This window comes from Oncorhynchus clarkii, chromosome 11 (genome assembly GCF_045791955.1).
Source record: "Oncorhynchus clarkii lewisi isolate Uvic-CL-2024 chromosome 11, UVic_Ocla_1.0, whole genome shotgun sequence".
NCBI classification, from domain to species: Eukaryota; Metazoa; Chordata; class Actinopteri; order Salmoniformes; family Salmonidae; genus Oncorhynchus; species Oncorhynchus clarkii.
In genome coordinates, this window is record NC_092157.1 from 10,276,901 (window position 1) to 10,303,112 (window position 26,212).

The following is a 26,212-nucleotide window of genomic DNA, read 5'->3' on the forward strand; positions in this document are numbered from 1 at the left end:
TGTGTGTGTGTGTGTGTGGTAGCCGTCTTAGGAAAGTGGAGGGGATGGCACCACACAGACTAGACACACAGAACAGAGCATTTGTCATATGCATGTAACTCACGCACTAATACACAGTCACACACCAATGCTCTGAAGATATTCTGCTTCTTAGAATGATATAGTCGTGGCCAAAAATATTGGCACCCTTGCAATTTTTTAAAATATTGGCACCATTTCTTCCAGAAAACGGTTTAAATTAAAATGTCTTTTGATATCCACGTATGTATGTATTTGGTTTGCAGTGCAAGAAAACCCAAATATCTGAATAATTTACTAAATGTTAGCTTATTCCACAAAGAAATCCTAAAATGGCCCGGACAATATTATTTGCACCTTCTAGAAGTTAGAAATATTGCTAATTCAACCAGTTTGAATATAGAAATGGACTCATTCTTCTGTTTTGTGTCACTGTGTGTACCGTAAATGAGCATGATGGAGAAAACAAACACAACCAGAGAATTATCTGAGGAGGTCAGACACAAGATTGTAGCCAAGCATGGACAATCTCAAGGCTACAAGTCCATCTCCAAAGACCTTGATGTTCCTGTTTCCACCGTACGTAATGTTATCAAGACGTTTAAGGCCCATGCCACTGTAGCCAACCACACTGGACGTGGACTAAAGAGAGACCTTGATGTTCCTGTTTCCACCGTACCTAATGTTATCAAGACGTTTAAGGCCCATGCCACTGTAGCCAACCACACTGGACGTGGACTAAAGAGAGACCTTGATGTTCCTGTTTCCACCGTACCTAATGTTATCAAGACGTTTAAGGCCCCATGCCACTGTAGCCAACCACACTGGACGTGGACTAAAGAGAGACCTTGATGTTCCTGTTTCCACCGTACCTAATGTTATCAAGACGTTTAAGGCCCCATGCCACTGTAGCCAACCACACTGGACGTGGACTAAAGAGAGACCTTGATGTTCCTGTTTCCACCGTACGTAATGTTATCAAGACGTTTAAGGCCCATGCCACTGTAGCCAACCACACTGGACGTGGACTAAAGAGAGACCTTGATGTTCCTGTTTCCACCGTACGTAATGTTATCAAGACGTTTAAGGCCCATGCCACTGTAGCCAACCACACTGGACGTGGACTAAAGAGAGACCTTGATGTTCCTGTTTCCACCGTACGTAATGTTATCAAGACGTTTAAGGCCCATGCCACTGTAGCCAACCACACTGGACGTGGACTAAAGAGAGACCTTGATGTTCCTGTTTCCACCGTACGTAATGTTATCAAGACGTTTAAGGCCCATGCCACTGTAGCCAACCACACTGGACGTGGACTAAAGAGAGACCTTGATGTTCCTGTTTCCACTGTACGTAATGTTATCAAGACGTTTAAGGCCCCTGCCACTGTAGCCAACCACACTGGACGTGGACGCAAGATAACTTGATGGAAGATCGCAGCAAAGCATTGTTCCAATGGTGGAGAAAGCACCTCAATCAACTGCCACACAGATTCAAGCTGAACTTCAGACACAAAGTACGACAGTTTCAACTCACACCGTCCGTCACCAACTCAATGAAAGGGGGTTTATATGGTAGGAGACCCAGGAGGACCCCACTGCTGAGAGAGAGAGACATAAAAAATCCTGACTGCAATTTGGCAAAACACATTGGAACATGCCAAAGTCCTTCTGGGAGAATGTCCTGTGGACAGATGAGACCAAATTAGAGCTTTTTGGTAAAGTACACCATCTCTGTGTTTAGAGAAAGCAAAATAAAGTTTTCAAAGAAAATAAAACCTTCCCTATAGTCAAACATGGAGGAGGTTCAGTGATATTTGGGGTTGCTTTCTGCCTCTGGCACTGAGTGGCTTGAACGTGTGTATGGCATCATGAAATCAGAAGAATACCAAGGCACTTTGGAGTGCAATGTTAGAAAGCTGGGTCTCCGTCAAAGGTCATGGGTCTTCCAGCAGGACAATGACCCCAAACATACTTTAAAAGGTACCCAGGAATGGTTCAAGACAACACGCTGGACTTGATCGCAGTTATTTTGACCTAAGTTTGTGCTACCAGATATTAAGTCTAGGATGTCAATTTAAATGGACATATTAAGTTCTGAATAAAAAAAAAAGGTTCTGTTTTATTAACATGGAAATAATGACCTGTGGAGACCAAATACTTTGGTCAATTTCAACTTATTTTTAGGGAAAATTGTGTTACTTGAAAGAAGTGCAAGGGTACCAATTTTTTTGTCCACGACTGTTTACATGATATATCATGTCTGATCCACCTCTACGCAGACGACACCATTCTGTATACTTCTGGCCCTTCTTTGGACACTGTGTTAACTAACCTCCAGACGAGCTTCAATGCCATACAACTCTCCTTCCGTGGCCTCCAACTGCTCTTTAAATGCAAATAAAACTAAATGCATGCTCTTCACCCGATCGCTGCCCACACCTGCCCGCCTGTCCAACATCACTACTCTGGACAGTTCTGACTTAGAATATGTGGACAACTACAAATACCTAGGTGTCTGGTTAGACTGTAAACTCTCCTTCCAGACTCACGTTAAGCATCTCCAATCCAAAATTAAATCTAGAATCAGCTTCCTATTTCGCAACACAGCATCCTTCACTCATGCTGCCAAACATACCCTCGTAAAACTGACTATCCTACCGATCCTTGACTTCGACGATGTCATTTAATAAATAGCATCCAATACTCTACTCAGCAAATTGGATGCAGTCTATCACAGTGCCATCCGTTTTTGTCACCAAAGCCCCATATACTACCCACCACTGCAACCTGTATGCTCTCGTTGGCTGGCCCTCGCTTGATATTCCTCGCCAAACCCACTGGCTCCAGGTCATCTATAAGTCTTTGCTAGGTAAAGCCCCGCCTTATCTCAGCTCACTGGTCACCATAGCAGCACCCACCCGTAGCACGCACTCCAGCAGGTATATTTCACTGGTCATCCCCAAAGCCAATTCCTCCTTTGGCCGCCTTTCCTATGCGTGCTCTGCTGCCAATGACTGGAAAGAACTGCAAAAATCACTGAAGCTAGAGACCCATATCTCTCTCACTAACTTTAATCATCAGCTGTCAGAGCAGCTCACAGATCACTGCACCTGTACGTAGCCCATCTGTAAATAGCCCATCCAACTACCTCATCCCCATACTGTTATTTATTTTGCTCCTTTGCACCCCAGTATCTCTACTTGCGCACTCCTCTTCTGCACATCTACCATTCCAGTGTTTAATTGCTATATTGTAATTACTTCGCCACCATGGCCTATTTATTGCCTTACCTCCCTTATCCTACCTCATTTGCACACACTGTCACGCAGGGCCATAGAACTTTTTACGTCTCTATTTTGGTTTGGTCAGGGTGTGATTTGGGTGGGCATTCTATGTTCCTTTTTCTATGTTTTTGTATTTCTTTGTATCTCGTTGTCTCTGATTGGGAACCATACTTGGGTAGCTTTTCCCCACAGGGGTTTTGTGGGTAGTTATTTTCTGTTTTGTGTTTCTGCACCTGACAGGACTGTTTCGGTTTTCGTTCATTCTCTGTGTGAGTTTTGTTATTTAGTGTTTAGTTGAAATATAAGTATGAACACCTACCACGCTGCACCTTGGTCCTCACCTTCTTCAACAGACGATTGTTACACACATTGTATATATAGACTTTCTATTGTATTATTGACTGTATGTTTGTTTATGTGTAACTCTGTGTTGTCTTTGTCGCACTGCTTTACTTTTTCTTGGCCAGGTCACAGTTATAAATGATAACTTGTTCTCAACTAGCCTACCTGGTGAAATAAATCAATAAACAATGTATATGGCAACTTCTGTATATATGCCTGTATGACAACTATACTAAATGGCTCCAATACTGGTGGTAAAGCATCTAAAATGGAGGAGAGTTGAAGGCCCATCCTTCTTCTCTGACTGCCTTCACCACTTGGTCCTCGTCAGACATTTTGATTCCTTCTCTAGTTTGTCACCTTCATTACTCACCACACATCCTTTGGTCATTGTTTGTCCATGTGCAGAGGTTTCTAGACAGATCAAATTTGATGTGTGTGATGTACTCTTGTTCTTTAGGTAGTTTATGACTTCTCTCGTCAGTCAGTTAGATCCAGCTGTAGTGACTTCTCTCCCCAGTCAGTTAGATCTAGCTGCAGTGACTTCTCTCCCCAGTCAGTTAGATCCAGCTGTAGTGACTTCTCTCCCCAGTCAGTTAGATCCAGCTGTAGTGACTTCTCTCCCCAGTCAGTTAGATCCAGCTGTAGTGACTTCTCTCGTCAGTCAGTTAGATGAAGCTGTAGTGACTTCTCTCCCCAGTCAGTTAGATCCAGCTGTAGTGACTTCTCTCGTCAGTCAGTTAGATCCAGCTGTAGTGACTTCTCTCGTCAGTCAGTTAGATCCAGCTGTAGTGACTTCCCTCGTCAGTCAGTTTGATCCAGCTGTAGTGACTTCCCTCGTCAGTCAGTTAGATCCAGTCGTAGTGACTTCTCTCCCCAGTCAGTTAGATCCAGTCGTAGTGACTTCTCTCCCCAGTCAGTTAGATCCAGCTGTAGTGACTTCTCTCGTCAGTCAGTTAGATCCAGCTGTAGTGACTTCTCTCCCCAGTCAGTTAGATCCAGCTGTAGTGACTTCTCTCGTCAGTCAGTTAGATCCAGCTGTAGTGACTTCTCTCCCCAGTCAGTTAGATCCAGCTGTAGTGACTTCTCTCGTCAGTCAGTTAGATCCAGCTGTAGTGACTTCTCTCGTCAGTCAGTTAGATCCAGCTGTAGTGACTTCTCTCGTCAGTCAGTTAGATCCAGCTGTAGTGACTTCTCTCGTCAGTCAGTTAGATCCAGCTGTAGTGACTTCTCTCCCCAGTCAGTTAGATCCAGCTGTAGTGACTTCTCTCGTCAGTTAGTTAGATCCAGCTGTAGTGACTTCTCTCGTCAGTCAGTTAGATCCAGCCGTAGTGACTTCTCTCCCCAGTCAGTTAGATCCAGCTGTAGTGACTTCTCTCCACAGTCAGTTAGATCCAGCTGTAGTGACTTCTCTCCCCAGTCAGTTAGATCCAGCTGTAGTGACTTCTCTCCCCAGTCAGTTTGATCCAGCTGTAGTGACTTCTCTCCCCAGTCAGTTTGATCCAGCTGTAGTGACTTCTCTCGTCAGTCAGTTAGATCCAGCTGTAGTGACTTCTCTCGTCAGTCAGTTAGATCCAGCTGTAGTGACTTCTCTCGTCAGTCAGTTAGATCCAGCTGTAGTGACTTCTCTCGTCAGTCAGTTAGATCCAGCTGTAGTGACTTCTCTCGTCAGTCAGTTTGATCCAGCTGTAGTGACTTCTCTCGTCAGTCAGTTAGATCCAGCTGTAGTGACTTCTCTCGTCAGTCGGTTCGATCCAGCTGTAGTGACTTCCCTCGTCAGTCAGCTAGATCCAGCTGTAGTGACTTCCCTCGTCAGTCAGTTAGATCCAGCTGTAGTGACTTCCCTCGTCAGTCAGTTAGATCCAGCTGTAGTGACTTCTCTCGTCAGTCAGTTAGGTCCAGCTGTTACGGAAAGAGGCCTATAGGCGCATACACACATCTCTGTAAATTTTGTGTGTGTGTGTGTGTGTGTGTGTGTGTGTGTGTGTGTGTGTGTGTGTGTGTGTGTGTGTGTGCGAGCGAGCATAAGCCAGCTAAGGAAGAGGAGGAGCGCTCTCTATCGACCCCGCTGACAGGAGTTGCCGTGGCAACCCAGCTGCAGCCCAATGCAGGCACATGTCGGTCACCAAAGGAGGTGTTCTCACTTTGCCCATCTCAGAGGGGGCGCCACCCAGGGGCCACTAGAGGAATAACACAAATGGAGCCTCACCCTGTCTGCTCGGGTTCAGTCAGTATAGAGTCGAGAAGCTGCATGGGCTTGGCCCCGTTCCTTTTGGAGGAATAAAACATCCTATCAGAGCTCTGCTATTTTATATTTGTCCCCGTTTTATTTAGGGAAGTTAACGATTGGACAGACCTCTCTCGTTGTGAGCAGTTCCTCAAAAGTTTGCACATAAATCTACTCCCCTGTGTGTGTGTGTGTGTGTGTGTGTGTGTGTGTGTGTGTGTGTGTGTGTGTGTGTGTGTGTGTGTGTGTCACACTGCTAGGTCCTGCTGAGTGTATGTGCTTAGCCCCCCCCACTCTGTGCACAATCTTAGTGGGGCAGGTACAGTGTGTGTGTTTATCTGCCCGCTCGGGGCTTGTATAATCTGAAGATCCATTCCCAGGGTTATTTTTAGCACCAGCTCCCCTGCAGCTGGGTGTGTCTCTGTGTGTGTCTCTGTGTGTGTCTCTGTGTATTTCTGGGTGTATTTCTGGGTGTGTCTCTGGGTGTGTCTCTGTGTATTTCTGGGTGTGTTTCTGGGTGTGTCTCTGTGTATTTCTGGGTGTGGGTATTTGGGTATTTGCACATAAGTGCTTCCTGTGGAAAAATGTGTAGCCGTGTGGGGTGGGGGGGGGGGGGGGGGGGGGGTTGTTCTGGGAGTCTGGGGTTCCGCCCCTGGATTTTTTGTATTATGTGGAAGTACTGAGTAGCTCAGTTATGGTGACTTTTTAAAAGGACATTCTACTCCAAAATAAATTAAACTAAAATTATGCTGACATCATATAAAATATAATTTCCGCCTCCAGAAATCAGCCCAATAATATATTGGTAAATGTAAACTCAGCAAGAAAGGAAATGTCCCTTTTTCAGGACCCTGTCTTTCAAAGATAATTTGTAAAAATCCAAATAACTTCACAGATCTTCATTGTAAAGGGTTTAAACACTGTTTCCCATGCTTGTTCAATGAACCATAAACAATTAATGAACATGCACCTGTGGAAGGGTCGTTAAGACACTAACAGCTTACAGACGGTAGGCAATTAAGGTCACAGTTATGAAAACATAGCACACTAAAGAGGCCTTTCTACTGACTCTGGAAAAACACCAAAAGAAAGATGCCCAGGGTGCCTGCTCATCTGCGTGAACGTGCCTTAGGCATGCTGCAAGGAGGCATGAGGACTGCAGATGTGGCCAGGGCAATAAATTGCAATGTTCGTACTGTGAGACGACTAAGACAGCGCAGACCACGTGTAACGACACCTGCACAGGATCGGTACATCCGAATATCACACCTGCGGGACAGGTACAGGATGGCAACAACAACTGCCCAAGTTACACCAGGAACGAACAATCCCTCCATCAGTGCTCAGACTGTCCGCAATAGGCTGAGAGGCTGGCCTGAGGGCTTGTAGGCCTGTTGTAAGGCACGTCCTCACCAGGCATCACCGGCAACAACGTCACCTATGGGCACAAACCCACCTTTGCTGGACCAGACAGGACTGGCAAAAAGTGCTCTTCACTGATGAGTCGCGGTTTTGTCTCACCAGGGTTGATGGTCGCGTTTATTGTTGAAGGAATGAGCGTTACACAGAGGCCTGTACTCTGGAGCAGGATCGATTTGGAGGTGGAGGGTCCGTCATGGTCTGGGGCGGTGTGTCACAGCATCATTGGACTGAGCTTGTTGTCATTGCAGGCAATCTCAACGCTGTGCGTTACAGGGAAGATATCCTCCTTCCTCATGTGGTACCCTTCCTGCAGGCTCATCCTGACATGACCCTCCAGCATGACAATGCCACCAGCCATACTGCTCGGTCTGTGCGTGATTTCCTGCAAGACAGGAATGTCAGTGTTCTGCCATGGCCAGCGAAGAGCCCAAATACAAATATTTAGACATGTTAAGTTTCCTGAAAATAAATGCGGTTGACAGTGAGAGGACGTTTCTTTTTTTGCTGAGTTTCTTTGTAACATTTAGCCTATGCATGGTCCGCATAGTACTAGCAATTAACATTATCAACAGAAGCCCAACTGATGCAGCATAGAGGCTGAAAATTATATAGGCTGAAGCAAGGAGTTTCCTATCTGTATTTACCCTATTGGGCTAATTATTAGCCAGATCCCAAATGTGATCTTTAACCTAGTTAGCATCCTATTGATACATTTTATCACCCAACATTTTGTTTTACATAGGCCTACATTATATTCACTGTGTCTGCATGCTAGGGTAACTTCAGTACTCACTGAAACCACTTCACGCCACCTTTTCTTTCTCCCAACTGTCCCTGGATGCCACTTCTCACGTTCATCTAAAAATGTTGTCTTGTCTCATCACAATTTAAGTCTCTCAAAAACAATATATTTTCAGGTAGGGTGGCGTGTTACCCTATTGACCCGTGTTACATTTAACCCCTGGTACATTTATGCGCTCACATCCAATTGCTGCAGAGCAGTAACCTGCTTAACAATGATGCTGCTATAAACTCCAAATTTAAAATGGTGCGGTTCTCGCATATTTAAGAGTTAAGAGATAAATAAAGTTAGAATGGAAAGCTAGGATCCCCCTCTGTTTAATAAAGGCTATTAAAATGTCTGTTTTCCCCACGATTGCATTGACTGCTTGTCAGAATGCATGGTTTCCTCTCTGTGGCACTCGTAACTTGAATGTGCCTCAAGGAATATTTCTCTAGTATAGAACACACAAGAACAAGCCGACTAGATAAATAAATCAACTATTCTACTATGGTGTTGTCTGATTTGTCTGTTTATTACTTGTTTTCTTTGCAGTGAAAAAAGTGCGCCTCCGCATTAATATTTCTTTCATGTTACATATTTTTGATTTTGCTGTGGCGTGCCACCACAGCTAAATAAGTGCAGCAGAAACACTGGTGCAAGTCTTAATCTGTTTAATGTATCTGTCAGGATGCAAAATGACCCCGTCTTTCCTCATATAAACTCTCTCCATTGTCAGGCAGAAGAAGAGCTCCTATCATAGGCTCTAGTAGTATTTACAACACTCCTAACATCAAGCTAGTAGTACTACGAACACTCCCTAACATGTAGTAGTAGTACTAAGAACACTCCCTAACATGTAGTAGTAGTACTAAGAACACTCCCTAACATGTAGTAGTAGTACTAAGAACACTCCCTAACATGTAGTAGTAGTACTAAGAACACTCCCTAACATGTAGTAGTAGTACTAAGAACACTCCCTAACATGTAGTAGTAGTACTAAGAACACTCCCTAACATGTAGTTGTAGTACTAAGAACACTCCCTAACATGTAGTTGTAGTACTAAGAACACTCCCTAACATGTAGTAGTAGTACTAAGAACACTCCCTAACATGTAGTAGTAGTAGTAGTAGTACTAAGAACACTCCCTAACATGTAGTAGTAGTACTAAGAACACTCCCTAACATGTAGTAGTAGTAGTAGTAGTAGTACTAAGAACACTCCCTAACATGTAGTAGTAGTACTAAGAACACTCCCTAACATGTAGTAGTAGTACTAAGAACACTCCCTAACATGTAGTAGTAGTACTAAGAACACTCCCTAACATGTAGTACTAAGAACACTCCCTAACATGTAGTAGTAGTAGTAGTAGTACTAAGAACACTCCCTAACATGTAGTAGTAGTACTAAGAACACTCCCTAACATGTAGTAGTAGTACTAAGAACACTCCCTAACATGTAGTAGTAGTACTAAGAACACTCCCTAACATGTATTAGTAGTACTAAGAACACTCCCTAACATGTAGTAGTAGTACTAAGAACACTCCCTAACATGTAGTAGTAGTACTAAGCACACTCCCTAACATGTAGTAGTAGTACTAAGAACACTCCCTAACATGTAGTAGTAGTACTAAGAACACTCCCTAACATGTAGTAGTAGTACTAAGAACACTCCCTAACATGTAATAGTAGTACTAAGAACACTCCCTAACATGTAGTAGTAGTACTAAGAACACTCCCTAACATGTAGTAGTAGTACTAAGAACACTCCCTAACATGTAGTAGTAGTACTAAGAACACTCCCTAACATGTAGTAGTAGTACTAAGAACACTCCCTAACATGTAGTAGTAGTACTAAGAACACTCCCTAACATGTAGTAGTAGTACTAAGAACACTCCCTAACATGTAGTAGTAGTACTAAGAACACTCCCTAACATGTAGTAGTAGTACTAAGAACACTCCCTAACATGTAGTAGTAGTACTAAGAACACTCCCTAACATGTAGTAGTAGTACTAAGAACACTCCCTAACATGTAGTAGTAGTACTAAGAACACTCCCTAACATGTAGTAGTAGTACTAAGAACACTCCCTAACATGTAGTACTAAGAACACTCCCTAACATGTAGTAGTAGTAGTAGTAGTACTAAGAACACTCCCTAACATGTAGTAGTAGTACTAAGAACACTCCCTAACATGTAGTAGTAGTACTAAGAACACTCCCTAACATGTAGTAGTAGTACTAAGAACACTCCCTAACATGTAGTAGTAGTACTAAGCACACTCCCTAACATGTAGTAGTAGTACTAAGAACACTCCCTAACATGTAGTAGTAGTACTAAGAACACTCCCTAACATGTAGTAGTAGTACTAAGAACACTCCCTAACATGTAATAGTAGTACTAAGAACACTCCCTAACATGTAGTAGTAGTACTAAGCACACTCCCTAACATGTAGTAGTAGTACTAAGCACACTCCCTAACATGTAGTAGTAGTACTAAGAACACTCCCTAACATGTAGTAGTAGTACTAAGAACACTCCCTAACATGTAGTAGTAGTACTAAGAACACTCCCTAACATGTAGTAGTAGTACTAAGAACACTCCCTAACATGTAGTACTAAGAACACTCCCTAACATGTAGTAGTAGTAGTAGTAGTAGTACTAAGAACACTCCCTAACATGTAGTAGTAGTACTAAGAACACTCCCTAACATGTAGTAGTAGTACTAAGAACACTCCCTAACATGTAGTAGTAGTACTAAGAACACTCCCTAACATGTAGTAGTAGTACTAAGAACACTCCCTAACATGTAGTTGTAGTACTAAGAACACTCCCTAACATGTAGTAGTAGTACTAAGAACACTCCCTAACATGTAGTAGTAGTAGTAGTAGTACTAAGAACACTCCCTAACATGTAGTAGTAGTACTAAGAACACTCCCTAACATGTAGTAGTAGTAGTAGTAGTAGTAGTACTAAGAACACTCCCTAACATGTAGTACTAAGAACACTCCCTAACATGTAGTAGTAGTAGTAGTAGTACTAAGAACACTCCCTAACATGTAGTAGTAGTACTAAGAACACTCCCTAACATGTAGTAGTAGTACTAAGAACACTCCCTAACATGTAGTAGTAGTACTAAGAACACTCCCTAACATGTAGTAGTAGTACTAAGCACACTCCCTAACATGTAGTAGTAGTACTAAGAACACTCCCTAACATGTAGTAGTAGTACTAAGAACACTCCCTAACATGTAGTAGTAGTACTAAGAACACTCCCTAACATGTAATAGTAGTACTAAGAACACTCCCTAACATGTAGTAGTAGTACTAAGCACACTCCCTAACATGTAGTAGTAGTACTAAGCACACTCCCTAACATGTAGTAGTAGTACTAAGAACACTCCCTAACATGTAGTAGTAGTACTAAGAACACTCCCTAACATGTAGTAGTAGTACTAAGAACACTCCCTAACATGTAGTAGTAGTACTAAGAACACTCCCTAACATGTAGTACTAAGAACACTCCCTAACATGTAGTAGTAGTAGTAGTAGTAGTACTAAGAACACTCCCTAACATGTAGTAGTAGTACTAAGAACACTCCCTAACATGTAGTAGTAGTACTAAGAACACTCCCTAACATGTAGTAGTAGTACTAAGAACACTCCCTAACATGTAGTAGTAGTACTAAGAACACTCCCTAACATGTAGTTGTAGTACTAAGAACACTCCCTAACATGTAGTAGTAGTACTAAGAACACTCCCTAACATGTAGTAGTAGTAGTAGTAGTACTAAGAACACTCCCTAACATGTAGTAGTAGTACTAAGAACACTCCCTAACATGTAGTAGTAGTAGTAGTAGTAGTAGTACTAAGAACACTCCCTAACATGTAGTAGTAGTACTAAGAACACTCCCTAACATGTAGTAGTAGTACTAAGAACACTCCCTAACATGTAGTAGTAGTACTAAGAACACTCCCTAACATGTAGTAGTAGTAGTAGTAGTACTAAGAACACTCCCTAACATGTAGTAGTAGTACTAAGAACACTCCCTAACATGTAGTAGTAGTACTAAGAACACTCCCTAACATGTAGTAGTAGTACTAAGAACACTCCCTAACATGTAGTAGTAGTACTAAGAACACTCCCTAACATGTAGTAGTAGTACTAAGAACACTCCCTAACATGTAGTAGTAGTACTAAGCACACTCCCTAACATGTAGTAGTAGTACTAAGAACACTCCCTAACATGTAGTAGTAGTACTAAGAACACTCCCTAACATGTAGTAGTAGTACTAAGAACACTCCCTAACATGTAATAGTAGTACTAAGAACACTCCCTAACATGTAGTAGTAGTACTAAGAACACTCCCTAACATGTAGTAGTAGTACTAAGAACACTCCCTAACATGTAGTACTAAGAACACTCCCTAACATGTAGTAGTAGTAGTAGTAGTAGTAGTACTAAGAACACTCCCTAACATGTAGTAGTAGTACTAAGAACACTCCCTAACATGTAGTAGTAGTACTAAGAACACTCCCTAACATGTAGTAGTAGTACTAAGAACACTCCCTAACATGTAGTAGTAGTACTAAGAACACTCCCTAACATGTAGTAGTAGTACTAAGAACACTCCCTAACATGTAGTAGTAGTACTAAGCACACTCCCTAACATGTAGTAGTAGTACTAAGAACACTCCCTAACATGTAGTAGTAGTACTAAGAACACTCCCTAACATGTAGTAGTAGTACTAAGAACACTCCCTAACATGTAATAGTAGTACTAAGAACACTCCCTAACATGTAGTAGTAGTACTAAGCACACTCCCTAACATGTAGTAGTAGTACTAAGAACACTCCCTAACATGTAGTAGTAGTACTAAGAACACTCCCTAACATGTATTAGTAGTACTAAGCACACTCCTAATGTCAATTCCAGCAGTCCAATTGCACGCTCCTTCAAAACTTTAAACATCTATAACATTGTGTTGTGTGACACAACTGCACATTTTAGAATGACCTTTTATTGCCCCCAGCACAAGGTGTATCTGTGTAATGATCATGCTGATATGCCACAGCGGTCAGGTGGATGGATTGTCTTGGCCAAGGAGAACTGCTCACTAACAGCATTTGAGAGAAATCAGCTTTTTGTGCATATGGAGAATTTCTGGGGCACTTTTATTTCAGCTCATGAAACATGGGACCAACATTTTACATGTTGCGTTTTATATTTTTCAGTGTATTTTAGGGCCCTGCTTTGGTGTTACAAAGTGTGTGTGTGTGTGTGTGTGTTATGTATACAGCATCCTATTGTGAAATGGCTTCATACTCCATCAAGCTTACAGATAACTTGTGGTCTAACATGTTTCCATTCTCTTCTTTGTGTTATTATATGTCATTAGGAGAGACTACAGTATAGGCCGTCCCAATCATCCATATTTCTTTCCCTGCTGTTTTGAAAGCGTCTGGTTCTTCTGGTAAAGCCATTCTCTGTGTGTTGTATCGTGAGTGATCGTTTTGTTGAGTGACCCGATTTCCACACTGACCACCACAGACACTCAAAATGTGGAAACTATTGATCCCATCTTTCCATTCGACCAATTAATAGCATCAGCCAGTAGATTTAGGCTGTGGACAAGTCCATGGGTCAAATTAAAACAGGGCAGCACTGGCCTGTGTTTAGTGGAGGAACAGTTCAACCTTGCGTTTAAGAGCTGAGTGTTGGTAGCAAGGGATGGGGATCACTCAGTCAGGGAGAGGGAATTATGAAACGTGGCTGTGTTTGGTCGTGTTTACAGGCCCAAACTCTATAGGATACTTTTTTTTGTTTTGGGGTTTCTGTGTAACTTGTATAAGAGGGTTGGTAACATCTTATTAACTATGGTTCTTACTAAATAATTCCATTGGCAACTGCCTGGTACCAACTGGTCCATTATAAAGAACTAACCAGGTAGTTACATCAGAATGTATTTAACCAGGTCCATTATAAAGAACTAACCAGGTAGTTACATCAGAATGTATTTAACCAGGTCCATTATAAAGAACTAACCAGGTAGTTACATCAGAATGTATTTAACCAGGTCCATTATAAAGAACTAACCAGGTAGTTACATCAGAATGTATTTAACCAGGTCCACTATAAAGAACTAACCAGGTCCATTATAAAGAACTAACCAGGTCCATTATAAAGAACTAACCAGGTAGTTACATCAGAATGTATTTAACCAGGTCCATTATAAAGAACTAACCAGGTAGTTACATCAGAATGTATTTAACCAGGTCCATTATAAAGGACACAGGACTTTACAGAACTGACTTTTGTGGTTGTTCCCTCCTCAGTGTAGAATAGAAGACAGCAGAATAGAGTAAAATAGAATTGGGATGTTTCGGGTGGTATCTGCTGGTTCAGCGGTTACAAATGTGCACGTGCGTGCGTGCGTGCGTGCCTGGGGTTTGGGACCGCAGGGACACACACACATACACCCAGGGAACATACAGCTCGTGCACACCAGAGCAAGATGGTCTGATCTAGCTCTATGGCATGAACTAACTGCTGTCTTTAATAATGGAACAGGAAGAGGGGGACGCCCTCTGCTGGGGAGGGATGGTACAGCCTGGGGATGAGATCTGCAGTAGTGTTAGTCATTCAGCATAACGATGTCTCCTAGCAATATAAACTCAGCAAAAAAAAGAAATGTCCCCTTTTCAGGACCCTGTCTTTCATAAAAAATACAATTCCAAATAACTTCACAGATCTTCATTGTAAAGGGTTTAAACACTGTTTCCCATGCTTGTTCAATGAACCACAAACAACTAATGAACATGCACCTGTGGAACGGTCGTTAAGACACTAACAGCTTACAGACGGTAGGCAATTAAGGTCACAGTTATGAAAACTTAAGACACTAAAGAGGCCTTTCTACTGACTCTGAAAAACACCAAAAGAAAGATGCCCAGGGTGCCTGCTCATCTGCGTGAACGTGCCTCATGCTGCAAGGACTGCAATACATTTCTATGTCTGTACTGTGAGACGCCTAAGACGGTGCTACAGAGAGACAGGACGGACAGCTGATCGTCCTCGCAGTGGCAGACCACGTGTAACGACACCTGCACAGGATCGGTACATCCGAACATCACACCTGCGGGACAGCTACAGGATGGCAACAACAACTGCCCGAGTTACACCAGGAACGCACAATCCCTCCATTAGTGCTCAGACTGTCCTCAATCGGTTGAGAGAGGCTGGACTGAGGGCTTGTAGACCTGTTGTAAGGCAGGTCCTCACCAGACATCTCCAGCAACAACGTCGCCTATGGGCACAAACCCACCGTCACTGGACCAGACAGGACTGGCAAAAAGTGTTCTTCACTGGCGGGTCACGGTTTTGTCTCACCAGGGGTGATGGTCGGATTCACGTTTATCGTCGAAGGAATGAGTGTTATGCCGAGGCCTGTACTCTGGAGCAAGATCGATTTGGAGGTGGAGGGTCCGTCATGGTCTGATGCGGTGTGTCACAGCATCATCGGACTGAGCTTGTTGTCATTGTAGGCAATCTCAATGCTGTGCGTTACAGGGAAGACCTCTTCCTCCCTCGTGGTACCCTTCCTGCAGGCTCATCCTGACATGACCCTCCAGCATGACAATGCCACCACGCACAGAACGAGCAGTATGGCTGATTTCCTGCAAGACAGGAATGTCAGTGTTCTGCCATGGCCAGCGAAGAGCCCAGAACTCAATCCCATTGAGTACATCTGGGACCTGTGGGATCGGAGGGTAAGGGCTAGGGCCATTCCCCCCCCCCCCCCCCCCCCCCACACACACACACACACACACATATATACACATATATATATATATATACACACACACATATACAGTGCCTTGCGAAAGTATTCGGCCCCCTTGAACTTTGCGACCTTTTGCCACATTTCAGGCTTCAAACATAAAGATATAAAACTGTATTTTTTTGTGAAGAATCAACAACAAGTGGGACACAATCATGAAGTGGAACGACATTTATTGGATATTTCAAACTTTTTTAACAAATCAAAAACGGAAAAATTGGGCGTGCAAAATTATTCAGCCCCCTTAAGTTAATACTTTGTAGCGCCACCTTTTTCTGCGATTACAGCTGTAAGTCGCTTGGGGTATGTCTCTATCAGTTTTACACATCGAGAGACTGAAATGTTTTCCCATTCCTCCTTGCAAAACAGCTCGAGCTCAGTGAGGTTGGATGGAGAGCATTTGTGAACAGCAGTTTTCAGTTCTTTCCACAGATTCTCGATTGGATTCAGGTCTGGACTTTGACTTGGCCATTCTAGCACCTGGATATGTTTATTTTTGAACCATTCCATTGTAGATTTTGCTTTATGTTTTGGATCATTGTCTTGTTGGAAGACAAATCTCCGTCCCAGTCTCAGGTCTTTTGCAGACTCCATCAGGTTTTCTTCCAGAATGGTCCTGTATTTGGCTCCATCCATCTTCCCATCAATTTGAACCATCTTCCCTGTCCCTGCTGAAGAAAAGCAGGCCCAAACCATGATGCTGCCACCACCATGTTTGACAGTGGGGATGGTGTGTTCAGCTGTGTTGCTTTTACGCCAAACATAACGTTTTGCATTGTTGCCAAAAAGTTCAATTTTGGTTTCATCTGACCAGAGCACCTTCTTCCACATGTTTGGTGTGTCTCCCAGGTGGCTTGTGGCAAACTTTAAACAACACTTTTTATGGATATCTTTAAGAAATGGCTTTCTTCTTGCCACTCTTCCATAAAGGCCAGATTTGTGCAATATACGACTGATTGTTGTCCTATGGACAGAGTCTCCCACCTCAGCTGTAGATCTCTGCAGTTCATCCAGAGTGTTCATGGGCCTCTTGGCTGCATCTCTGATCAGTCTTCTCCTTGTATGAGCTGAAGGTTTAGAGGGACGGCCAGGTCTTGGTAGATTTGCAGTGGTCTGATACTCCTTCCATTTCAATATTATCGCTTGCACAGTGCTCCTTGGCATGTTTAAAGCTTGGGAAATCTTTTTGTATCCAAATCCGGCTTTAAACTTCTTCACAACAGTATCTCGGACCTGCCTGGTGTGTTCCTTGTTCTTCATGATGCTCTCTGCGCTTTTAACGGACCTCTGAGACTATCACAGTGCAGGTGCATTTATACGGAGACTTGATTACACACAGGTGGATTGTATTTATCATCATTAGTCATTTAGGTCAACATTGGATCATTCAGAGATCCTCACTGAACTTCTGGAGAGAGTTTGCTGCACTGAAAGTAAAGGGGCTGAATAATTTTGCACGTCCAATTTTTCAGTTTTTGATTTGTTAAAAAAGTTTGAAATATCCAATAAATGTCGTTCCACTTCATGATTGTGTCCCACTTGTTGTTGATTCTTCACAAAAAAATACAGTTTTATATCTTTATGTTTGAAGCCTGAAATGTGGCAAAAGGTCGCAAAGTTCAAGGGGGCCGAATACTTTCGCAAGGCACTGTATATACACACACATATATATATATATATATATATATATACACGCACATATATATATATATATATACACACATACACACACACACATATATACACACACACACACACACACACACACACACCCTAAACTTCTTTGAGACCCCTCTTTCATAGTCACCGAGGTCTCTTCTTCTAGTCATGGTAGCCAGAATTGTTGGTAACTGGGCGTTTTATACATGACACTAAGCATGATGGGATGTTAATTGCTTAATTGACCCAGGAACCACACCTGTGTGGTCACACCTGCTTTCAATATACTTTGTTGTATACTTTGTTTCCCTCATTTCCTCAAGTTTTTCCTTTTTTGGCAGTTAGAACAGATATAGCTATGTAATGAAATGATTGTTCCGTGCTTGGCTAGACCTCTGATCCACTGTCTGTTTGATAGAAACACATTATGTTGTAGTGTGTATTTCTCTAGTGTTCTCACTGTCCCTCCCTCTTCTCCGGTCCCTAACCACTGACTGTCTCAGAGCCCCAGCTCCAAAACCAGCCGCCATGTCCAGCCATATGCTGCATCTATCCAGGAACACTCTGGAGCGCGTGCGTGCGTGCGTGCGTGCGGTATGGGAGTGGTTTAAAGACACCATGGCAACAGACTTTATTTCTTCTTAATGCTTTTCCTTTGTTAAAATGTGTAGAGTCAGATCTTTATCTATTCTACTGTAATGTCAGTGATATGTACTGTTCCTTAGATCCAGGCCAGTGTCACATAATTATGTCTTTTGTTTCCTGTTTTGCAGCTTCTTGAACAAAATTGAGTCTGTGAGGTCGAATGACTACACACCAACAGATCAGGTTAGCAGGCTTTTCAACATTCTAGAGCATAGCTCTAATGTACTGATGAATGACATAGCTCTAATGTACTGATGAATGACATAGCTCTAATGTACTGATGAATGACATAGCTCTAATGTACTGATGAATGACATAGCTCTAATGTACTGATGAATGACATAGCTCTAATGTACTGATGAATGACATAGCTCTAATGTGCTGATGAATGACATAGCTCTAATGTACTGATGAATGACATAGCTCTAATGTACTGATGACTGACATAGCTCTAATGTACTGATGAATCACATAGCTCTAATGTACTGATGAATGACATAGCTCTAATGTACTGATGAATGACATAGCTCTAATGTACTGATGAATGACATAGCTCTAATGTACTGATGAATCACATAGCTCTAATGTACTGATGAATGACATAGCTCTAATGTACTGATGAATGACATAGCTCTAATGTACTGATGAATGACATAGCTCTAATGTACTGATGAATGACATAGCTCTAATGTACTGATGAATGACATAGCTCTAATGTACTGATGAATGACATAGCTCTAATGTACTGATGAATGACATAGCTCTAATGTACTGATGAATCACATAGCTCTAATGTACTGATGAATGACATAGCTCTAATGTACTGATGAATGACAGCTCTAATGTACTGATGAATGACATAGCTCTAATGTACTGATGAATGACATAGCTCTAATGTACTGATGAATGACATAGCTCTAATGTACTGATGAATGACATAGCTCTAATGTACTGATGAATGACATAGCTCTAATGTACTGATGAATGACATAGCTCTAATGTACTGATGAATGACATAGCTCTAATGTGCTGATGAATGACATAGCTCTAATGTACTGATGAATGACATAGCTCTAATGTACTGATGAATGACATAGCTCTAATGTACTGATGAATCACATAGCTCTAATGTACTGATGAATGACATAGCTCTAATGTACTGATGAATGACATAGCTCTAATGTACTGATGAATGACATAGCTCTAATGTACTGATGAATCACATAGCTCTAATGTACTGATGAATCACATAGCTCTAATGTGCTGATGAATGACATAGCTCTAATGTACTGATGAATGACATAGCTCTAATGTACTGATGAATGACATAGCTCTAATGTGCTGATGAATGACATAGCTCTAATGTACTGATGAATGACATAGCTCTAATGTACTGATGAATCACATAGCTCTAATGTACTGATGAATGACATAGCTCTAATGTACTGATGAATGACATAGCTCTAATGTACTGATGAATGACATAGCTCTAATGTACTGATGAATGACATAGCTCTAATGTACTGATGAATGACATAGCTCTAATGTACTGATGAATGACATAGCTCTAATGTACTGATGAATCACATAGCTCTAATGTACTGATGAATCACATAGCTCTAATGTACTGATGAATGACATAGCTCTAATGTACTGATGAATGACATAGCTCTAATGTACTGATGAATGACATAGCTCTAATGTACTGATGAATGACATAGCTCTAATGTACTGATGAATGACATAGCTCCAATGTACTGATGAATGACATAGCTCTAATGTGCTGATGAATGACATAGCTCTAATGTACTGATGAATGACATAGCTCTAATGTACTGATGAATGACATAGCTCTAATGTACTGATGAATGACATAGCTCTAATGTACTGATGAATGACATAGCTCTAATGTACTGATGAATCACATAGCTCTAATGTACTGATGAATGACATAGCTCTAATGTACTGATGAATGACATAGCTCTAATGTACTGATGAATGACATAGCTCTAATGTACTGATGAATGACATAGCTCTAATGTACTGATGAATCACATAGCTCTAATGTACTGATGAATGACATAGCTCTAATGTACTGATGAATGACATAGCTCTAATGTACTGATGAATGACATAGCTCTAATGTACTGATGAATGACATAGCTCTAATGTACTGATGAATGACATAGCTCTAATGTACTGATGAATGACATAGCTCTAATGTACTGATGAATGACATAGCTCTAATGTACTGATGAATGACATAGCTCTAATGTGCTGATGAATGACATAGCTCTAATGTACTGATGAATGACATAGCTCTAATGTACTGATGAATGACATAGCTCTAATGTACTGATGAATGACATAGCTCTAATGTACTGATGAATCACATAGCTCTAATGTACTGATGAATGACATAGCTCTAATGTACTGATGAATGACATAGCTCTAATGTACTGATGAATGACATAGCTCTAATGTACTGATGAATGACATAGCTCTAATGTACTGATGAATCACATAGCTCTAATGTACTGATGAATCACATAGCTCTAATGTACTGATGAATCACATAGCTCTAATGTACTGATGAATGACATAGCTCTAATGTACTGATGAATGACATAGCTCTAATGTACTGATGAATGACATAGCTCTAATGTACTGATGAATCACATAGCTCTAATGTACTGATGAATGACATAGCTCTAATGTACTGATGAATGACATAGCTCTAATGTACTGATGAATCACATAGCTCTAATGTACTGATGAATGACATAGCTCTAATGTACTGATGAATCACATAGCTCTAATGTACTGATGAATGACATAGCTCTAATGTACTGATGAATGACATAGCTCTAATGTACTGATGAATGACATAGCTCTAATGTACTGATGAATGACATAGCTCTAATGTACTGATGAATGACATAGCTCTAATGTACTGATGAATGACATAGCTCTAATGTACTGATGAATGACATAGCTCTAATGTGCTGATGAATGACATAGCTCTAATGTGCTGATGAATGACATAGCTCTAATGTACTGATGAATGACATAGCTCTAATGTACTGATGAATGACATAGCTCTAATGTACTGATGAATGACATAGCTCTAATGTACTGATGAATGACATAGCTCTAATGTACTGATGAATGACATAGCTCTAATGTACTGATGAATGACATAGCTCTAATGTACTGATGAATGGCATAGCTCTAATGTACTGATGAATGACATAGCTCTAATGTACTGATGAATGACATAGCTCTAATGTACTGATGAATGACATAGCTCTAATGTGCTGATGAATGACATAGCTCTAATGTACTGATGAATGACATAGCTCTAATGTACTGATGAATGACATAGCTCTAATGTACTGATGAATCACATAGCTCTAATGTACTGATGAATCACATAGCTCTAATGTACTGATGAATGACATAGCTCTAATGTACTGATGAATGACATAGCTCTAATGTACTGATGAATCACATAGCTCTAATGTACTGATGAATGACATAGCTCTAATGTACTGATGAATGACATAGCTCTAATGTACTGATGAATGACATGTTAAATGTTGTTTAGCTGTATCATCTGAACCACTGTGTAGGAAAATGTCACTCTTTCTCTCTCTCTTCTTTATTTCTCTCTCGCTCGTTCCATCACTCTCTTTTTCGCTCCCTCAATTCAATTTAATTCAAAGGGCTTTATTGGCATGGGAAACATATGTTTACATTGATCTTTATTGGCATGGGAAACATATGTTAACATTGATCTTTATTGGCATGGGAAACATATGTTTACATTGATCTTTATTGGCATGGGAAACATATGTTTACATTGATCTTTATTGGCATGGGAAACATATGTTTACATTGATCTTTATTGGCATGGGAAACATATGTTTACATTGATCTTTATTGGCATGGGAAACATATGTTTACATTGATCTTTATTGGCATGGGAAACATATGTTTACATTGATCTTTATTGGCATGGGAAACATATGTTTACATTGATCTTTATTGGCATGGGAAACATATGTTTACATTGATCTTTATTGGCATGGGAAACATATGTTTACATTGATCTTTATTGGCATGGGAAACAAATGTTTACATTGATCTTTATTGGCATGGGAAACATATGTTTACATTGATCTTTATTGGCATGGGAAACATATGTTTACATTGATCTTTATTGGCATGGGAAACATATGTTTACATTGATCTTTATTGGCATGGGAAACATATGTTTACATTGATCTTTATTGGCATGGGAAACATATGTTTACATTGATCTTTATTGGCATGGGAAACATATGTTTACATTGCCAAAGCAAATGGAATACACAATAAACAAAAGGCAAATAAACAAGGGAAACATTAGTACATTTCATTTCAAATGTTATATTGTTGGCAATGTACAGTGTTTTAACAATGTGATAGTAGTTGAAGTATGAAAGGGAAAATCAACATAAATATTGGTTGTATTTACAGTGTTGTTTGTGCTCCACTGGCTACCTTTTTCTCATGGCAACATGACTGCACACTGCGGTATTTCACCTCAGTTATGGGAGTTTATCCATGTTTGATTTGTTTTCAAATTCTCTCTTTCTTCCTTTCTATTTTGCTCATTCTTTTTGTGCATCTCTTCATCTCTGTGCCCCTCTTGTTTTTGAACCCCAGGACTTGCTTCGCTGCCGAGTTTTGACTTCAGGTATTTTTGAAACAAGATTTCAAGTCGACAAAGTGAACTTTCAGTAAGTGTTCCCTTTCCTTCATTGTGTTGTAATGTTACACAGCATTGTCTGTTGTCCTAACTGTATGAACAATGTACTGTATGTACATGGCTATGGTGGTTTCCTGTTATCGTGGAAGTGTCCCCACCTGGTGGTCGTTTAGGGTAGTTTTTTTTAATTAGTCTCTAAATGGCTGTCATGAAAAGCATAAAGCTTTGCTTCTGTTTGTGTTAGGTTTTTGTTTGTTATATGGACATAATTTGTTAAAATACAAAATGTAGCTAAGTCAAATGTGATTAGTATCATACCATTTACAGTCAATCACCAACATTTCTTTGGAACAGGCTTTTGTCTTTTCCTTTTGCTAATTAACATTTTGGTTGTCTAACAAATCCCCACTAAATGGAAAGTATCTGCACTGAAACACCATGACGCGGCCAATCAACATACTGCCAAGGGGTTTAGTGTTGTGGTTAACTTTACCCACAAGGGGGCTCTGTTTCCAGCACCATCACTCCATGTAGAAAACTAGTCCAATAGACTGTCTCTCAAGGTTTGAGATCAAGACATGGTTGAGTTAAATGTGCTTCTTCCACACATTGGCCCATACAGAAGTTAACAGGTTTGTCCCTCTCTCTCAGTATGTTTGATGTAGGCGGCCAGAGAGACGAGAGGAGAAAATGGATCCAGTGCTTTAACGGTGAGTTTGGATTCTGTGTACGGTTCTGCTCCCCACAGTGCTGTTCTGCTCCCCACTGTGCTGTTCTGCTCCCCACAGTGCTGTTCTGCTCCCCACAGTGCTGTTCTGCTCCCCACAGTGCTGTTCTGCTCCCCACAGTGCTGTTCTGCTCCCCACAGTGCTGTTCTGCTCCCCACAGTGCTGTTCTGCTCCCCACAGTGCTGTTCTGCTCCCCACAGTGCTATTCTGCTCCCCACAGTGCTGTTCTGCTCCCCACAGTGCTGTTCTGCTCCCCACATTGCTGTTCTGCTCCCCACAGTGCTGTTCTGCTCCCCACAGTGCTGTTCTGCTCCCCACTGTGCTGTTCTGCTCCCCACTGTGCTGTTCTGCTCCCCGCTGTGCTGTTCTGCTCCCCACAGTGCTGTTCTGCTCCCCACAGTGCTGTTCTGCTCCCCACAGTGCTATTCTGCTCCCCACAGTGCTGTTCTGCTCCCCACTGTGCTGTTCTGCTCCCCACGGTGCTGTTCTGCTCCCCACTGTGCTGTTCTGCTCCCTACTGTGCTGTTCTGCTCCCTACTTTGCTGTTCTGCTCCCTACTGTGCTGTTCTGCTCCCCACTGTGCTGTTCTGCTCCCCACTGTGCTGTTCCTCTGCCCACATTGTTGTGCTGTGAGTGTAACTATGGTGGTTCGGTGAATGATGGTCAACGAGTAACCTTTTCAAGTAAACTTTTCTGAAACTGGAAGACTCATGTTAGCACATATGATAATGCCCAGGCTTTAGCTTTACATGCTAGCACAGTCTTGAGGCGGGACAGACGACTGTGTTGCAGTAGCTCTGCATTGTATACCATATCTGGATCCACTTCCACATTTTATACGGAAGGATTCATTAGTATTACATGCTATATGATGGGGTGTGCAAGGTCTCAGCGTCTGGTACTCACTCCCGAGTGGCTCAGCGCTCTAAGGCACTGCATCTCAGTGCTAGAGGCGTCACTACAGACCCTGGTTCGATTCCAGGCTGTGTCACAACCAACTGTAATATGGCAGCGCACAACTGGCCCAGCGTGGTCCTGGTTAGGTTTTGGCTGGGGTTGACCATCATTGTAAATAAGAATTTGTTCTTAACTGACTTGTTTGGTTAAATAAAGGTTACATTTTTTTCCTTTTTTTAATTTTTTTTTTATAAATGAGTACTGAAACAACTCATTTCACTGTGCTCCTATTTCTTTCAGACGTGACGGCCATCATCTTTGTGGCGGCAAGCAGCAGTTATAACATGGTTATAAGGGAAGACAACAGCACCAACAGACTCCGGGAATCACTGGATCTCTTCAAGAGCATCTGGAATAACAGGTTGGTCCACAGTCACCTTGTCTGGCTCTCTGCCCTCTGGTCCACAATTACCTCGTCTGGCTCTCTGCACTCTGGTCCACAGTCACCTTGTCTGGCTCTCTGCCCTCTGGTCCACAATTACCTCGTCTGGCTCTCTGCCCTCTGGTCCACAATTACCTCGTCTGGCTCTCTGCACTCTGGTCCACAGTCACCTCGTCTGGCTCTCTGCCCTCTGGTCCACAGTCACCTTGTCTGGCTCTCTGCCCTCTGGTCCACAATTACCTCGTCTGGCTCTCTGCCCTCTGGTCCACAGTCACCTCGTCTGGCTCTCTGCCCTCTGGTCCACAGTCACCTCGTCTGGCTCTCTGCCCTCTGGTCCACAGTCACCTCGTCTGGCTCTCTGCCCTCTGGTCCACAATTACCTCGTCTGGCTCTCGCTGCCCTCTGGTCCACAGTCACCTTGTCTGGCTCTCTGCCCTCTGGTCCACAATTACCTCGTCTGGCTCTCTGCCCTCTGGTCCACAGTCACCTCGTCTGGCTCTCTGCCCTCTGGTCCACAATTACCTCGTCTGGCTCTCGCTGCCCTCTGGTCCACAGTCACCTTGTCTGGCTCGCTGCCCTCTGGTCCACAATTACCTCGTCTGGCTCTCGCTGCCCTCTGGTCCACAGTCACCTCGTCTGGCTCTCTGCCCTCTGGTCCACAATTACCTTGTCTGGCTCTCTGCCCTCTGGTCCACAATTACCTCGTCTGGCTCTCTGCCCTCTGGTCCACAATTACCTCGTCTGGCTCTCTGTCCTCTGGTCCACAGTCACCTCGTCTGGCTCTCGCTGCCCTCTTCCAACCCAAATTTTGCCCTACTGAACATTTCGCACCAGATTTAGTAATATATTCTATTGTGTTATGATTTCAATATATTTTCAATACACTGAAAATGCATTTCAAACCAACTGTAACACATTGCAACACTATATAAATGTGCTTCCCATTTAGTGTTAATTGGTCAAGGTGGTAAAATCAGTGTTAATCGGACAATGTTGTGATATCGGTGTTAATCAGTCAAGGTGGTGAAATCAGTGTTAATCAGTCAAGGTGGTGATATCGGTGTTAATCAGAAACAGAAACATGAGAGTTGGATGGGGAGGTTTTATTTTTAAACCCACCCGTTCACATTCCACTAACTCTGACGAAATGTGATTGTTTAAATA

At 42.1% G+C, this 26,212-nt stretch overlaps 1 protein-coding gene across 5 annotated transcripts in view; it reads left to right on the top strand.

The window, feature by feature from the left end:
* LOC139420185 (guanine nucleotide-binding protein G(olf) subunit alpha-like) overlaps window positions 1–26,212 on the top strand; it is a 62,410-nt gene that overhangs the window by 33,775 nt on the left and 2,423 nt on the right. For all 5 annotated transcript variants that reach the window (XM_071169978.1, XM_071169979.1, XM_071169980.1 and 2 more), the window contains exons 6-9: window positions 18,357–18,411; window positions 22,939–23,012; window positions 23,633–23,691; window positions 24,907–25,027. In XM_071169978.1, coding sequence (XP_071026079.1) covers window positions 18,357–18,411; window positions 22,939–23,012; window positions 23,633–23,691; window positions 24,907–25,027 — 309 coding nt within the window. The remainder of the gene's footprint in view (window positions 1–18,356; window positions 18,412–22,938; window positions 23,013–23,632; window positions 23,692–24,906; window positions 25,028–26,212) is intronic.